We start from the raw sequence: 16,383 nt of genomic DNA on the forward strand, positions 1-16,383 counted from the left end.
GGATGGGGTGGGCGGGGAATGTTCCATTTCACATACAGTCAGAAATGCCACCAAGTGGACAGAAAAAGAAAAGAAGACTTGAGCTTTGGGACTCTTCTTAGAAGGAGCTAGAACAGAGCAATGTCTGCACCTTGTTTGTCCTTCAGGTGGACAGAAGCCACAGCACAAGTTGTACGTTCCCCTGTGGATCTTGTAGGAAGGGAAGCTCCAGACTGGGAGGTGTGAGTGTATTGAGAAGGGAAGAGCACGAGGGAACTGTGTTCAATCAATGAACAGTCATCTCTGAATCTCAATCTCACTTTGTTCGGAACTATGATTATTGACCATGCTATTGGTGCTGAAAAACGTGACTCTGAGAAATGTGTCACATGCAGAGAACCTGCTGGCGGACAGCCTCCCCTGTGGCCTGAGCAGCTGCTCTGCCCTTCTGTGTCACGTCACCTCCTGTCTGAGCTGCTGTGCCTCCTGACCAGTTTGGCCTGATGTCTGCTGTCCTCTCTGAGCCATCCGTCCCAATGCTCTCGTGCTGTCACATGCACTGCAGCTTCTTTCACACCGACCTGGCTGCTCTGTACCTGGCTTTCCTCCCCAGCCAGTTATATGGTTATTTTGTTTTTGTTTTTTTGCCTAGACCATTTGGAAGACAGAGGAGTAAATAAAAAAGCAGAAATTATGTCACTGGCATTCTGGTACTCAGAGATAATAACTATATATTTTGGCGTACTTCGTTTCCATCTTTATTTTTTGGCCATATGTAGACATATGTATTCACTGTTAAGATTTAGATTCCTTTGATTATTAATGAGTTTCTGTCTCGGTCTTCTTTTTGAAAATTACCTATGTAATCTTTTGCCCATGTTTCCAGGGAGGAGTGGATAGTCTCCTATTAACTTTTTTATGCCAAGGATCTGATCCTTGGCCTCTCACTGTTCCGTAGGACCTCTCAGACCTGAATGGAAGAATTTGGAAGGACAAAAGAGCTTATCCAAGTCCTTCACAGCTTACCTAAATGTTAGACTAAGTTGGATATTCACTAAAAGGAAAAGTAGGCTTGATTACTAGCTAGAATGGATGAAGAAGAATGTAAAAGCAGACAGTGGTGTCAGCATGTCTCCTACACATACACGCTCACTCCAGTGCCAGGCAAGACGTTCTCAGGCCTGGACATTCTTCCTCAGGAGGAAGGTGACTTGCGATAAATATAGTATTAATGCCTCCTCTCACATCACAAAATGACTGTTGGACAGTCCTTTTCAATCGTCTTTTCCATGAAGAATGCCCTAAGTGATTGTTTAGATTTCAAACTATTAACTGTTTTTTCAGTGAAACATTCTCCTTTGTCTTAACTGGTGAAGATGGGAGCCGGTGGTTCGGTTACTGTAAGAAGCTCTTGGTAAGTACCAGACTTGGGCTACAGGTGGGGTTGGTCAAGTCAGACTAGAAGCTTTGGAAACCTTATTACTAGATGAGTTTGAGGGCTACTTAATGATCTGTGTATTAAAGAGGCTATGTTGGGGCGCCTGGGTGGCTCAGTCAGTCAGGTGTCAGCCTTCAGCTCTGGTCATGATCCCAGGGTCCTGGGATCGAGCCCCACATCAGGCTGCCTGCTTAGCGGGGAGCCTGCTTCTCCCTCTCCCTCTGCCTGCCCGCCCCCACTCATGCTCCCACTCTATCTCGCGCTCTCTCAAATAAATAAATAAAATCTTAAAAAAAAAAAAGTATGTTAGCTTTAAATAGTAACAGCAAGATTGGAGTTAGCCAATGTTCCAGAATAAGAGGGTTACGGACTATAATTTATGTGTTCGTTTGCTTGTTTTTTATTTGTTTGTAGTAGATGAAGAAACCAATGACAGAGTGGCTAGAGATCAGTCTGGGTCTGTCTGCGGGATGGACTGCTGTGAGCCAGTCGTCAGAGCTCTGAGCTACTTTGTTCTTGCTTAGGTGCCCCCACTAAACCTGGAATAAGTTGTGTTGTCACATTTTAGCGTTTTCCCATCCATCTTTCAGTGTTCAGTGAGCATGAGATCCTTGGTTCCTGCTCGGTACTGAAGACCACCAAGAACGTATTAATAATTTCCATGAACAGGCTTGTGAGGCTTCATGGTTGCTTTGATGTTCTTTTCTTCTAGCCGGAAGGCAGAGGGAAGCGACTTCCTGAGGTCTACTGCATGGTTAGTCGCCTCGGCTGCTTCAACCTTTTTTCCAAGGTGAGTGCAGCTTGAGCCCTGGGAAAGGTGCTGTTTTTCCTGGGCTCTAAAGAAATTTTCATCTCTGATGTTGTCACAAGGCAATGTTCAGTGACATGGCCTCTAACATACGACTTTAGGAAGGGTTCTCAGTAGATTAGAGCCGCAGGTTTGAGGGTTTACATTCAGGTCTCTAATCCAGGCGCTGTTGTCTTGTCATCCTGTTTGGTTTGCTAAACCTCCCAGCTTCAAGGAGAGCATAGCCTGAAGCTCGTCTTGTCTCCTGCCTCTCCCAGACCCCACACGGCAAGATATGATTATCAGTGTCAACGAAAGGGGCTCCTCTTCTACAAACGAGTTGATTTATTTGAGTAACTTTTCTTGGGGTTGTCAAGATACCACGAGGACATATGATGCCTTTAATGGACGTGTATTCACTGCAGAAGCTTCTCGGTCTTAAGATCTTCTGGTGTGATTTTCAAGTTTGTGCATCACGTTTGGCAGTTCCATATGTTTTTGAGTCCCTAAAAGACTAACATATGTTGCGTGTGTAGATTCTGGATGAAGTAGAGAAGAGAAGAGAGATGTCTCCAGCCCTGGTTTACCCGTTCATGCGAAGTGTCATGGAAGCTCCTTTCCCGGCTCCTGGACGTACCATCACAGTTAAGAGCTACCTCCCTGGGGCTGGCGATGGGGTAAGTTAGCTCGTTTTGAAAAGATTTGATAGACACCAAAAAGCAGGCCTTACACTAACAGGCAAAGTTTCCAGAAGCCTCACAGCATAATTTTCCCTTTTCCATAAACTGTACAGAATAGAATGTCCGATTGATCTGTGAGATAGTGGACCCTAGACCTAGGAGCCAGAGATTTCAGTCACTCCTAGAATGAGCCCCTTCCTAATAATTTCAGCATGATAAATGAAGATGATACATGCTATGGTCAGGTGGGATAAAAGCTTTTTTTAAGATTTCATTTATTAATTTGAGAGAGCACAAACAGGGAGAGCAACAGGCAGAGGGAGAGAAGCAGGCTCTCTGCTGAGCAGGGAGCCTGACATGGGGCTCGATCCCAGGATCCTGGGATCATGACCTGAGCCGAAGGCAGATGCTCAACCGACTGAGCCACCCAGGCACCCTGGGATAAAAGATTTTATCAGAAATTTACAGCACAAAAGCAAGGTATTGGGGGGCACCTGGCTCATTCTCGGTAGAGAATACCATTCTTGATCTTGCAGTGATGAGTTCAAGCCCCATGGTGGGTGTAGAGATTACTTAAAGAAATAAAATTTTTTAAAAAATCATATTCATGATAAGGTATTAGGTCTTGGAATTAGTGGAGGCAGCTTCACAAGCTCTGTAGCAAAACCTGTATCCTGAATTTAACCTGTGAAAGAATGACAGGATCCATTGATGTTGTCAGGGATCATTTTCCAGTCTGAACTCCCCTGATTCAGATTCTTTGATTTCAGTCCATTGAACTCTGCCGACCACTGGATTCCCGACTGGAGCATGTTGACTTTGAATGTCTCTTTAAGTGCCTGAGTGTGTGCCATCTCATCCGGGTCTGTTCCTCCCTCCTGTTGGAACGGAGGGTAATCTTTGTCGCTAACAGCCTAAGGTAAGAAATGCATAAAATGTCACTTCCTACTGGTATTTTACTTATTCTCAGTATTTTAAAATTTGGGCATATTTGGGGCACCTGGGTGGCTCAGTGGGTTAAAGCCTCTGCCTTCAGCTCAGGTCATGATCCCAGGGTCCTGGGATTGAGCCCCGCATTGGGCTCTCTGCTCAGTGGGGAGCCTGCTTTCCCCCACCCTCTGCCTATCTGCCTACTTGTGATCTCTGTCTGTCAAATAAAGAAATAAAATCTTTTTTAAAAAGTTGGGGGATATTCAAAAACTGAAGATGTCAGTCACCTAATGCCATATGGACATAGATAATTCCAAATGGTAAATAATCCTAAAGCTGTTTGCATTAGGCTATAGCAGTGACTTTGGGATTGCAAGTAATTTATCTTTATAAATGTGTTTTACTTAAACTGTTGTTAAAAATTCAGCATAGGGAATATAGTCAATGGCATCGTAATAGCGTTATAAGGTGACAGATGGTAGCTATGCTTGTAAGCACAGCATAATGTATGGAGACTTTGAATCTCAATGTTTACACCTGAAAATAATGTAATGTGGGTCAGTTATACTCAGAATTTTTTTAAATAATTGTTATTGCTTTTCTAAGTACACATGAATTTTTAGCAACATAAATTATGACAAAAAGCTGGTTAAGATTAAAATTTTTCAGGGTGCCTGGGTGGCTCAGTGGATTAAAGCCTCTGCCTTTGGCTCGGGTCGTGATGCCAGGGTCCCGGGATCGAGTTCCACGTTGGGCTCTCTGCTCAGCAGGGAGCCTGCTTCCCTTCCTCTCTCTCTCTGCCTGCCTCTCTGCCTACTTGTGATCTCTGTCTGTCAAATAAATAAGTAAAATCTTTAAAAAAAAAAAAAAGACAAATTTTTCAGTAAGTTAAGTTAAAATTTTTAATAAAATATTAAAAATTAATGAGTAATCACAGCATCATTAATCTGTGATCAGTGATCACTAAGTGGTGTCAGTTTATAATTCTGTAACATAATATCTGAACCATTCTCCATGCATTGCTCAGTATGTGACACCATTTGCTTTCTTCTCTGGCTAGCACCCTGTCCAAATGTGGCCATGCTGTCGTTGCCACACTGTATCCATTCACCTGGCAGCATACCTACATTCCAGTCCTCCCAGCATCTATGATTGACATCGTGTGCTCACCCACCCCATTCCTTATTGGAATCCTGTCTTGCTCCTTACCACAGCTCCAGGACCTACCCATTGAAGAGGTGAGATGGGAGAAATAGTACGTATGGAAAACACAGGGCACTGACAAATGAAAATGAATCACCTTTAAGAATGATGGAGCTGGGGGTGCCTGGGTGGCTCAGTGGGTTAAGCTTCTGCCTTCGGCTCAGGTCATGATCTCAGAGTCCTGGGATAGAGCCCTACATTGGGCTCTCTGCTCAGCGGGGAGCCTGCTTTCCCCTATCTCTCTGCCTACTTGTGATATATCTCTCTCTCTATCAAATAAATAAATAAAAATCTAAAAAAAAGAAGGAATGATGGAGCTGGGACACCTGGGTGGCTCAGTCGGTTAAGTATCTGCCTTCAGCTCAGGTCATGATCCCAGGGTCCCAGGATCAAGTCCCACCTCGGGCTCCCTGCTCAGCAGGGAGTCTGCTTCTCCCTCCTCCTCTCCCTCTGTAATCTCTCTCACTCAAACTCTCTCTCAAATAAATAAAATCTTAAAAAAAAAAGAATGATAGACCTGTCATTAATATTAATACATAATTATTATCTGTATTATGCTATCATGTTTTGGTATTGTTTTATTGAGAAAAATTCTGTAGTACACATGAATCTGAAGTTGTATCTTATTTACAGTAGTGTGCCTTGGGCTCATTCTTGTGGTACTCTGAAGGGTAGGTCTTTTTGTTTGTTTTAAGTCAAACACAAGAATAACTCTGGGTTAACTTAAAAAATTGTTTCAGGGGCACCTGGGTGGTTCATTTGGTTAAGCGTCCAACTCTTGATTTTTTACTCAGGTCATAATATCGGAGTTGTGAGATCGAGCCCCAAGTTGGGGTCTTAAGATTCTCTCTCTCTTCCTCTCCCTCTGTCCCTCCCCTGCCACCAATTGTTTCAAATATAATACGCATATAGAGAAGTGGCCAAAACAAAGTGTACAGCTCAGCAAATTCACAAAGTGAATGCTTATGTAACCCATGTTGGAAAAGAATGGAAGCATCACAGCCATGGAAACAGTGCCAGCACCTTGAGAAGTCACCATCATGCCACCTTCTACACTGTTCTTTCCTCACACTTCATGATAGGTAACCACTGTCTTGACCTTTATGGTGTTCATTTACCTGTTTTTCTTTATAATTTTACATCCTAGGCATTTATTCCTAAACAATGGAGTTCAGCTTTGCCTGGCTTTATGCTTGTTATAAGTGGACTCATATATATTTTGTCTGGCTTCTTTTGATTACCATGATGCCTGTAAGATTCATCAATGTTGATGAGTTTAAGAGTCGTTCGATTATTCAAGTATTCCATTGTGTCAATGTACCACAACTTTTTATCCATTCTACAGATGATGGACATTTGAGTTGTTTCCAGCTTAGGGTTATGACGAATAATGCTGCTATAAATATTCTTGTGTACGACCCTTAGCACATATGTGCTTGCAGTTCTAAAGTATATCCTTGGGCTTGCTGGGTCATAGGGTAAGTGTATCTTCAGCCTCAGTAAATAAAGTTAAACTGTTTTCCAAAGTAGTTCTGCCAAGTTAAACCCCTCTCCACTGATGTACAAGCGTTCCTGTTGTCCCACACCCTTGCCGACACTTGTTATCATCAGTTTGTGCAACATAGCCTCTCTGGTGAATGTGTAGTGGTATTCTCTTTGTGGTTTAATTTCCATTCCTGATTACTCTTGGGGGTGAGCATCTTTCTGTGTTTATTGGCCATTCAAATATCATCTCTTAAAAATTCATAATCTATCTTTCTCCTGGTTGGTTTACCCTCATTGATTTGTAAGAGGTATTTTTATATTCTGGATATCAGCCTCTTTGTGGCATGTCTTTTTATTCTCCAAAACGGTGTTTTTTTAAACGCATAGAAGTTCTTCATTTTAACATAGTCATAATTATCAATCTTTTCCTTTATGGTTAGTGTGTGGTTTTATTTTATTTTATTTTATTTTAGTGAGCTGTTTATGTTTTTCTTTATATTAACTTCATGGGGATATCCTCCTATATTATCTCCTGGATACATTGGTTGCTTTATTATTGTGCCTTTAATTTTTGATTCTGAATCCTGGGACTTGTTTTTTTGTGTGTGTATGATAGGAGGTAGGGGTTATTTTATTTATTTTTTTAATATGGATAGCCAACTATCCTAGTACCATTTATTGGAAAGATTGTTCTTCCCTATTACCCACCTTTTTTATATTGAGCTATAATTGACATATAACATTGTTTTAAGGTTTAGGTGTACAACATACTGGTTTTATAGATGTAAATGTTGTGAAATGATTACCCCAAAAAGCTGCACCTCACATAATTACAATTTTTTGTTCTTGTGATGAGAACTTTTAAGATCTGCTCTCTAAGCAACTTTCAGATAGACAGCACAGTATTGTTCACTGTAGTCACTGTGCTATACACTGTGCTTTATCTTATTTATATATAATATTAAAAATTTTATCTTATTTATAAGATAAATAGCTTATTTATCTTATAACTGACAGTTCATGCTTTTCCACCATCTTCACTCATTTCACCCATCACCCACCCACCCCCCACCTCTGACAACCACCAATCTGTTCTTTGTATCTATGCGTTCAGGTTTTTAGATTCCACATGTAAGTGAGATCAGACATAATTTCTTTTACTCTACCTGACTTATTTCACTTAGCATAGTGCCCTCTAGGTCTATCCATGTTGTCATAAATGGCAGAATTTTTTACATTTTTATGACTGAATAATATTGATATTATGCATGTAATATGAATATATATTATGTATATATCATATCTTCTTTATCTGTTCAACTACCAGTGAATACTGAGGTTTTGTCTATATTTTAGCTTTTGTAAATAATGCTATAGTGAACATGGGGGTGGAGATATCTTTTCAAGATAGTAATTTCTTTCTCCTCCTCCTCCTCTCCTCCTCCCCTCCTTCCTTCTCCCTCTCCTCCCCCTCCTCCTCCCCTTCTCCTCCTCCTTTCTTCTTCTTCTTCTCCTTCTTCTTCTGATAAATGCCCAGAAGAGGGATTGCTGGATCACATCCACATAGCAGTTCTATTTTTAATTTTTTGAGGACCCCCATACTGTTTTCCACAGCAGCTGTACCAGTTTGTATTCCCACCAGCAGTGCACAAGGGTTCCTTCGTCTCTACATCCTCACCAACACTTGTTATTTCTTGTCTTTTTTGATAATAGCCATTCTGGCAGATTGAGGTGATATTTCATTGTGGTTTTGATTTGTATTTCCCTGATGATCAGTGGTGTTGAGCATCTGTTCATGTGCCTCTTGGTCGATTTGCCTGTTTTTGGAAAAATGTCTATTGAGTTCCTCTGCTCACTTTTTTACAGTAAACCCTACTCCCAGTGTGGGGCTCGAACTCATGATCCCGAGATCAAGAGTCATACACTGCACTGACTGAGCTAGCCAGGAGCCCCTGCTGTGCTCATTCTTAATAGAATTGCTTGGCATTTTGTTTGTTTTGTTTTGTTTTGCTGTTGAGTTCTGTGAGTTCTTTGTATATTTTAAATATTAACCCTTTATTAGACATGTAATTTGTAATATTTTCTCCCATTTTATAGGTTTCCTTATTATTTTTTGATGGTTCTGATAGGGATTACTATTGAACCTCTAAATTACTTTGAATAGTGTGAAAATTTTAACAATACTCTTCTCATCTGCAAGCACGGAATATCTTTCCACTTGTGTTTTTCAGTTCTTTCATCAGTGCTTATTGTTTTCAGTGTACAGATGTTTTGCTTCCCTGATTAAATTTATTCCTAGGTATTTTATTCTTTTTGATGGAGTTGGAAATGGGATTGTTTTCTTAATTTCTTTTTCAGATAGTTCATTGTTAGTGTATAGAAACATAGCTGATTTTGTGTTAATCTGAGCCATCCAGGAGTCCCTGAACTTAATTTTGCTTAACACTATTTCCATTGCCTGAGAAAATCAGTAGTAGTGTGATCTAGTAGTGCCTAATGTATGTGTCTGTGAATGTCTCTGGTTTAACCAACCTGGCTGCTTGATCCCATAGGTGCTGATAGTTGATCTCTGTGCAGACAAGTTCTTACAGGAGGTAAGTGACAAATGAGCTGATTACATAATGGATGGGGATAATTGGACAGAAAATATGTGAAAGTACTTAGAGAAGATGACTCAGGCAAGACCTTTAGTACCTACACATGCTTGAAACTGTGGCCAATCATACAGGATTGACCTGAAAATTGGGTTAGGTTTATAGCTAGCTCTCCCAAAGAAGGAAGGAGGAAAGAGATTAAATGTCATTATCAAAAGAGGTAACCCTCCTTTGACATCCAGGTGGGTTGGTGTATATACCTCTAATTTAATTGAATTTAACAAGCATTCAGCACTGATTATTTCCAGTTACTCTGTTAGAATCTAAAAGTGAGTAAGACACAGTTTGAGCCCTCAGACATTATAATCTAATGATGGGAAGGGGGAGCAGATATAGCTATAAAATTTTAGAAACAGTGTCATAGAAATGTCTACAGGGTAAAGTAGGGGCAAAAAAAAAAAAGTTATTTATTGTGGGTATTGAAAGTGGAAGGGAGAATTAGCAAAGCCTTCTTAGAACAAGCACCCTGTGTGGAACCTGTATATAAGTTTGTGAGCACTGAGCACAGGGTGAAAAGAACGTTTCCCAAGACTTTGTCTCCTTTCAAAATCAGTTAGCTCATAACTTACTCGTGGATGATCCTTGTGATCCTTGATCCAGCATAAGACTTGCAGATGAGAGATACTTGGTGGAAAGGTGCCAGAAAATGTCATAAGACATATTTATTTTCTTAATGTAGTTAAGACAGTTAATATATGTGTACCATCACCATACTGAATTGTGCTCAATGTAGGGAAGGAAGGTTCAGACTGAGTCTTTAGCCAAAATCTATACAAAGTCACCTGTGGAATTTTGGGGACCTAATTAGCGTATGTTGGAGACCTCTCCCACAGCTCAATTTCTTCTCTTAAGGTATCTGATGAGAATGAAATTCTACCTCCTAAACTCCAAGCTGCCTTGATGCAGATTTTGGAAGAACGGAATGAAATCTTGGCTCAGGAGCAGAATTTTTCACCAGGTAGGAGACAGATGGTCTGAGGACTCAAGGTCAACACAGTAAATACTGACTGGACGCCCAGCACCTTGCTGAAAGATGTACAGGAGTAAGCCATTGCTTACGATGTGGGGAGCTTAGAATCAGCTTCCTCGCCGCCCCTCAGATGTGCTAGTCCCCATCTATTTCAGTACTTGGACACTCGCTGTGTTCCAGTTCTGGAATGCTGTTCCCTAGGATGTCCACATGGCTCCTGCTCTTTTTTCCTGCAGGTCTGTGCTCACATTTCACTCAGTGAGGCCTTTCCTGACTGTCCTTTTAAAATTGTACCCGTTCCTGGGGCATCTGGATGGCTCAGTCATTGGGCGTCTGCCTTTGGCTTGGGTCATGGTCCGCAGGGTCCTGGGATCCAGCCCCGCATCGGGCTTCCAGTTTGGTGGGATGCCTGCTTCTTCCTCTTCCACTCCCCATGCTTTGTTCCCTCTCTTGTTGTCTCTCTCTGTCCAATAAATAAAGCCTTTAAATAAAATAAAATAAAATAAAATTGTACCCATTCCCTTAATGCGGCCGCTCCACTTCCCTGCCCTTAATTTCCTCCAGGCCTTTTATTGTTGTCTGATTTGCTAGCAACATCAGGCCCATGAGAGCAGCAACAGTCTGTTTTGCTTTATCTCCAACACTTTAAACAATAGTCAGTAAGTAGGTATGGGATAAGTATTTGTTGAATAAGGGTAAAAAATATTTACTGAGCTACTTATTCTGTACCAGGCCTTGTGCTCAACACCTAGCATACATCTTATTTCATCCTTGTAATAGCCTTATGAAGCAGGTCTCATTATTGAATCCCCCTTTTTTACAAATGAGAAAACTAAGGCTGTTTACTGGTGGGGAACATTAAGGGAGGAGTAGGTTCAGAGAAATAATTAAAAGTTCAGTTTTGTATATTGAGATACCTATTGGATGTCCAATACATAGCAGACATTCAATTAGAGATAACAAGTAGGCATTCATATACGTGAATTTGGGATTCAGGGGAGAGATTGAACTAAAGACATACCTTGAGAAGGTGCTGGGTTTTTTTTTAATGTGTTTTTATTTATTATTATTACATATATATATAAAGATTATTTAATTATTTGAGAGAGAGAGAGAGAAAAAACAAGTGGGGGGAGGAGCCCAGGGAGAAGGAGAAGGAGCAGCAGACTCCCTGCTGAGGAGTCTGGGGCTTGATCCCAGGACCCTGAGATCATGACCCATGACCTGAGCCTACAGCAGACGCTTAACTGAAGTTGCTGTTTTAAAGCTGTGGAACCAGATGAAGAAACCCTATAGAGTGAGTGTAGATAGAAATGATAGATAGATAGATAGAAAATGACAGATTTAAGGATTGAACCCTGAGTTGGCTGGTAATGGTGTGGTCAGATTTCCAATGTTTGGTAGTAGGGAAAAGGCAGAGGATCCAGCAAAAAGTGATTACAAGAACAGCTAGTGAAGGGGGGGAAAAAAACCAGGGGAAGTAATATTAGAGAAGTTCAGTGAAGAACGTATTTCACGAAGGAAATTAACAGTTATTTCTAATGCGGCCAAGCGAGATGAAGACTGAGGATTGGTGGATTTGACAATGGGAAGAGCTTAGAGACCTTGGTAGCAGCAGATTCAGTGAGATGGTGGGAAGAAAGCAAGATTGGGGAAAGTTCAAGAGAGAATTGGAAGGGCATTCAGCTTTTTGTTAAAATTTTAATGGAATTAGAAAGGGCCAAGAATAGTTAAGTAAAAGAACAACATTGAAGGGACTTCCCTCTGAAACATCAATTAATCATGAAGTCATAGTAATTAAGACTGTTTGGTTTTGGTTCAGAAATAAATAGACCAAGGGAAGGAACAGAGTACACAGGCATAAGGAAACTTAATTTGTGTCAGCACAAGCATTGCCTATCAGCAGGAAAAGAATGAACCATTCAGTAACCAATAGTAAGGCGATTGGTTTTCCGTATGAAAAGAAATGGATAGGATCTATACCTCACCCTACACACAAAACTAATTCTAAGGAATTCAAGTTTTAAATGTCAAGAGTAAGGACTCCCAGCTGGTAAAAAAGAAAGGAGTAATTTGACACTTGAATTTTTAAAATTTCTAATCATTGAGGAACACCATGGAAAAGAAAAAAACAAGCTACAAACTAGGTGAAGATACTTTCAACAAATACAAGCACAAAGGAGTAGTATCCAGAATTTATTTTTAAAAATTCTTACAATGCAATTTCAATAATAAAAAGATGAACAACCCAATAGAAAAATGGGGAAAAGGGGCGCCTGGGTGGCTCAGTGGGTTGGGCCTCTGCCTTTGGCTCGGGTCATGATCCCAGGGTCCTGGGATCGAGCCCCGCATCGGGCTCTCTGCTCAGCGGGGAACCTGCTTCCTCCTCTCTCTGCCTGCCTCTCTGCCTACTTGTGATCTCTGTCTGTCAAATAAAATAAATTTTAAAAAAATGCGGAAAAGATACAAACAATCATTTCACCAAAGAGGAAACATGAAAGGCCAGTAAGTATATGGAGAGATGTACAACCTCGTCAAAATCTGGGAAATGTAAATTAAAACCACAGTGAGATACCATTTTATACCCACCATACTGGCAAAAGTTAAAAAGTCTGACAATGTCAGGAGTTGGTGAGAATGTGTAAGTTATTTCAGCTGCTTTGGAAAAATAATTGGGCATCATCTAGTCAACTTAAAGGTGTATATATCCTACAACCTGACAATTCAGGTTTTAGATATATACCCCAGAGAAACTCTGGCACATGATAATTAGGAAACAGGTAAATAGTTTTCAAAGTAGCAGCATTTTACGTAATAGCAAAACCTAAAAACAACCAAACTGTTCATTGGCAGGAGAATATAGCATTAAAAAAAGCATCTTAAAAACATATATTGACTAAAACAGTAAGTTATAGAAGAATATGTTTTATGTAATGTTCAAAGATGTACAAAACCTAATAGTATATTATGGGGGTTGGCTATGTATATATGCACTGGAACTGTAACCTAAAGCAAGGAAAGGACAAACCCAGTATCACTGATAATGGTCGCCCTCTATTGGAGAGTAGGGGGAAGAACACCTCGGAGAGGGCATTTTTTTTTTTTTTTAAGATTTTATTTATTTATTTTTGATAGAGATTACAAGTAGGCAGAGAGGCAGGCAGAGAGAGAGGAGGAAGCAGGCTCCCCACTGAGCAGAGAGCCCGATGTGGGGCTCAATCCCAGGACCCTGGGATCATGACCTGAGCCGAAGGCAGAGGCTTAACCCACCGAGCCACTCAGGCGCCCCCCGGAGAGGGCATTTTTGAGGGAGCATGTGAGATACCCTTGATGTTCTGTTTCAAGCTTTGTGGTGGGTACTGATGTGTTCATTTCACTGGTGACCTTATGGAACATTTATACATGTAAAAGAATACATACGGCATTTATGTTAAAACAAACTAATTAAAGATAAGTTATAAAAGTGCATAATTTTTTTAAAAAGGGAATTAGATTAAGAAAGGCTATACAGCAGATATAAACAACTCTTCCAAAAAATTTGGATGTAAAGTGGGAGAGAAATGGGAAAGTAACTGGAAGGGGATGGGAGACTGGGGCAAACGCGTTGATGATAAAAGTGGTGATGGACCGTGGATCCTCAGCTGCAGAAGGAGAGACAAGAAGGATATCTGTTGAACAAAATACAGCAAAAATCTAGTTTGTAATCAGATGGAATGCCAGAAGAAACCTTAGAGATCACCTAATCAGCCCCCTCATTCTGCAGATATAGGAAGAGACCAACCAGGGGGAAAGTGAGTTGCACACCATTATACCATTGCTTCATGGTAGAACTCTTACTACACCTAGGTCCCTGATTCCCAGTCCAGTATGGAACCCATGGAAAGAGCAAGCGACATGACATGGTGAAGGGGGAAAAATACTATTAGGAATGGGAGAAAAAAGAGGAGTCTAAGTTGAATTTGAGATCTGAGCCTGGAACCCGAAAGGCAATGTATTTCATGTTACAGTGGTTAAGAAGCACCTGACTTGGGAATCTGGCAGCTTCTGTACCCTGTACCAGATGAGCTGACCCTGGAGAATGTCTTTGTTTTGAGTGTCAGTTTCCTCAGCTGTAAAAAGGAAATAATACTTACTTCACTGGATTATTTTATTTATAAAAGCTCTAAATGCAGTGGCTGACAATATCTTAAGCACTAAATAAATTATTATGGAATAATCATTGCTTAGGAAATGAGAAAGGTGAGAGAGAACTGATTTGGTAGAGAAATAGAACGAATTTGGTTTCACACACGTATTGTTTATTTATTCGGTTCACATTTTACTAATTTCCAAAGGCCCTGATTTGAATTTTAAACAAATGGAATTTAAGTGCTGATGGGACGACCAAATGATGATTACCCATAGGTAGCCTGAAAATATAGAAAGTGAGTTCTGGTAACTTATATAAGGGCTAGAGACGTAGGATTGCGAATTATCAACATGGAAAGCCAGCTCCCCATCTCTATACTAGTTAGCTCTTTAGCGATGGGAATGCTGAAGAGAGGTGGTCTGAGAACCATGCTTAGGAAGAGGAAGAAGAGGCAAAAGAAATACAAATGTTTGGTCATAAAAGCAGGAGAGGAATCCAGAAATCAGGAGAGTATAAAGTTGTGGGAGACGAGGAATGAAGAGAAGGTTAACACAAATGCAGCATAGAGTTTAAAGGCGAGACAGATAGAAAAGCAGATTAAATTTGGCTGGCTCTCACTGGTGGCCTTTGAAAGAGCAGTTACAGTGAGATCACGGATGTGCAGGCCAGGCTGAAAGATGGAACAGGAGTATATGTGAGTAGAAAATCAAAGTAAAAATATGAGCTAGTAGTGTTTTGTTGGTTGTGGAATGTTCAAGGAAGCTAAGAATGAGGATTCGGGGCGCCTGGGTGGCTCAGTGGGTTAAAGCCTCTGCCTTCGGCTCAGGTCATGATCCCAGGGTCCTGGGATCAAGCCCCACATCAGGCTCTCTGCTCAGCAGGGAGCCTGCTTCCTCCTCTCTCTCTCTCTTCCTGCCTCTCTGTCTACTTGTGATCGCTATCTGTCAAATAAATAAATAAAATCTTTAAAAAAAAAAAAAAAAGAATGAGGATTCTCAGTCCTTAGGTCTGTGATTTCTTATGCATCACTTTCATAACAATTTCCCATAAATACAAACTTAGGGTTTTTTCTTTTCTTTCTTATTTTTCTTATTTTGCAACAGATGTGACACTCAACTCTCTGGTGTCCGAGGCATTTGTGAGGTTTTTTGTGGAGCTAGTGGGACATTATTCTTTGAGCATGACTGTCACTGAGCGTGGGGAGCGTGTATTCCAAAGGGAACCATTCCGTAAATCCCACACCTCCCGAAGTGTACGCCACTTCCTGGATCTCTTCATGGAAACACAGATGTTTGCCGGCTTCATCCAGGACCGAGAGCTTCGGAAAAGTGGGGTGAAAGGTCAGTTTCACCATAAAGTTCTCCCCCTGTATTTAGTGAGCCCTTTGAGGGTTTAAAAATAACATAAACAAAAAAAAATGGTATAAAGCTACAAGGGCTCAAAATCTGAGTTGTTTATTATGGAAAATAATTCTTTTTATAATTTTGTTTTAGCTATGGAAGCACATTGGTAGTAAGCTGCAGAATTTTATTTAAGTGATTTTTAGTAAGTATTGGACAATTTCACTAGTGTGAGTTTTCCTTGTAGGTTTGTTTGAGGTCCGGGCTCTCCAGTATTTGGAAACAATTCCAGAGTCCGAGCCCAGTGGGATGAATAAAATTTTGCGGAGTCTTGGTGAGTTGTTATGTTTTCTTGTTAAATAATGTGACTAAAAAACCTTTTGCAGAAACTGTGCCTCATCACAAAAGCTTTATAATCAAATCAACAATATAACCTCAAATAGGCTGACAAGAAACCATGACTGTACTTCCGAATTGTTTTGGAAAAAAAGAAGTCTTTCTCAGAGGTGGGGATTCTTCCATCAGAGTTGTCCTTGGGTCTGTTTTCCTCAGATAACATGCGAATTTGCATATCATAATTATTAATCTTTTCTAGGTCACATCACTTTGATAATCTCATAAAAACTGGATCTTTGTCTCAGAAAAGTATGCTAGAACATACAAATTTGCATATAATTATAGGGTATTCATGGACCCTCCTGAAACCCATCCATGGACTCCAGAATAAAAACACCTTTTAGGGATGCCTGGGTGACTCAGTTGGTTAAGCAACTGCCTTCTGCTCAGGT

General features: G+C 40.6%; 1 protein-coding gene across 2 annotated transcripts in view; it reads left to right on the plus strand.

Annotated features, from left to right (window-relative positions):
- Positions 1 to 16,383, plus strand: part of DENND2C (DENN domain containing 2C) — a 79,894-nt gene that overhangs the window by 60,745 nt on the left and 2,766 nt on the right. For both annotated transcript variants that reach the window (XM_080802378.1, XM_080802379.1), the window contains 9 exons: positions 1,324 to 1,393; positions 2,130 to 2,207; positions 2,741 to 2,881; positions 3,655 to 3,803; positions 4,875 to 5,052; positions 9,055 to 9,096; positions 10,009 to 10,114; positions 15,359 to 15,595; positions 15,843 to 15,929. In XM_080802378.1, coding sequence (XP_080658504.1) covers positions 1,324 to 1,393; positions 2,130 to 2,207; positions 2,741 to 2,881; positions 3,655 to 3,803; positions 4,875 to 5,052; positions 9,055 to 9,096; positions 10,009 to 10,114; positions 15,359 to 15,595; positions 15,843 to 15,929 — 1,088 coding nt within the window. The remainder of the gene's footprint in view (positions 1 to 1,323; positions 1,394 to 2,129; positions 2,208 to 2,740; positions 2,882 to 3,654; positions 3,804 to 4,874; positions 5,053 to 9,054; positions 9,097 to 10,008; positions 10,115 to 15,358; positions 15,596 to 15,842; positions 15,930 to 16,383) is intronic.

The sequence above is a fragment of the Martes martes genome, assembly GCF_963455335.1.
Source record: "Martes martes genome assembly, chromosome: 4".
Lineage (NCBI taxonomy): Eukaryota > Metazoa > Chordata > Mammalia > Carnivora > Mustelidae > Martes > Martes martes.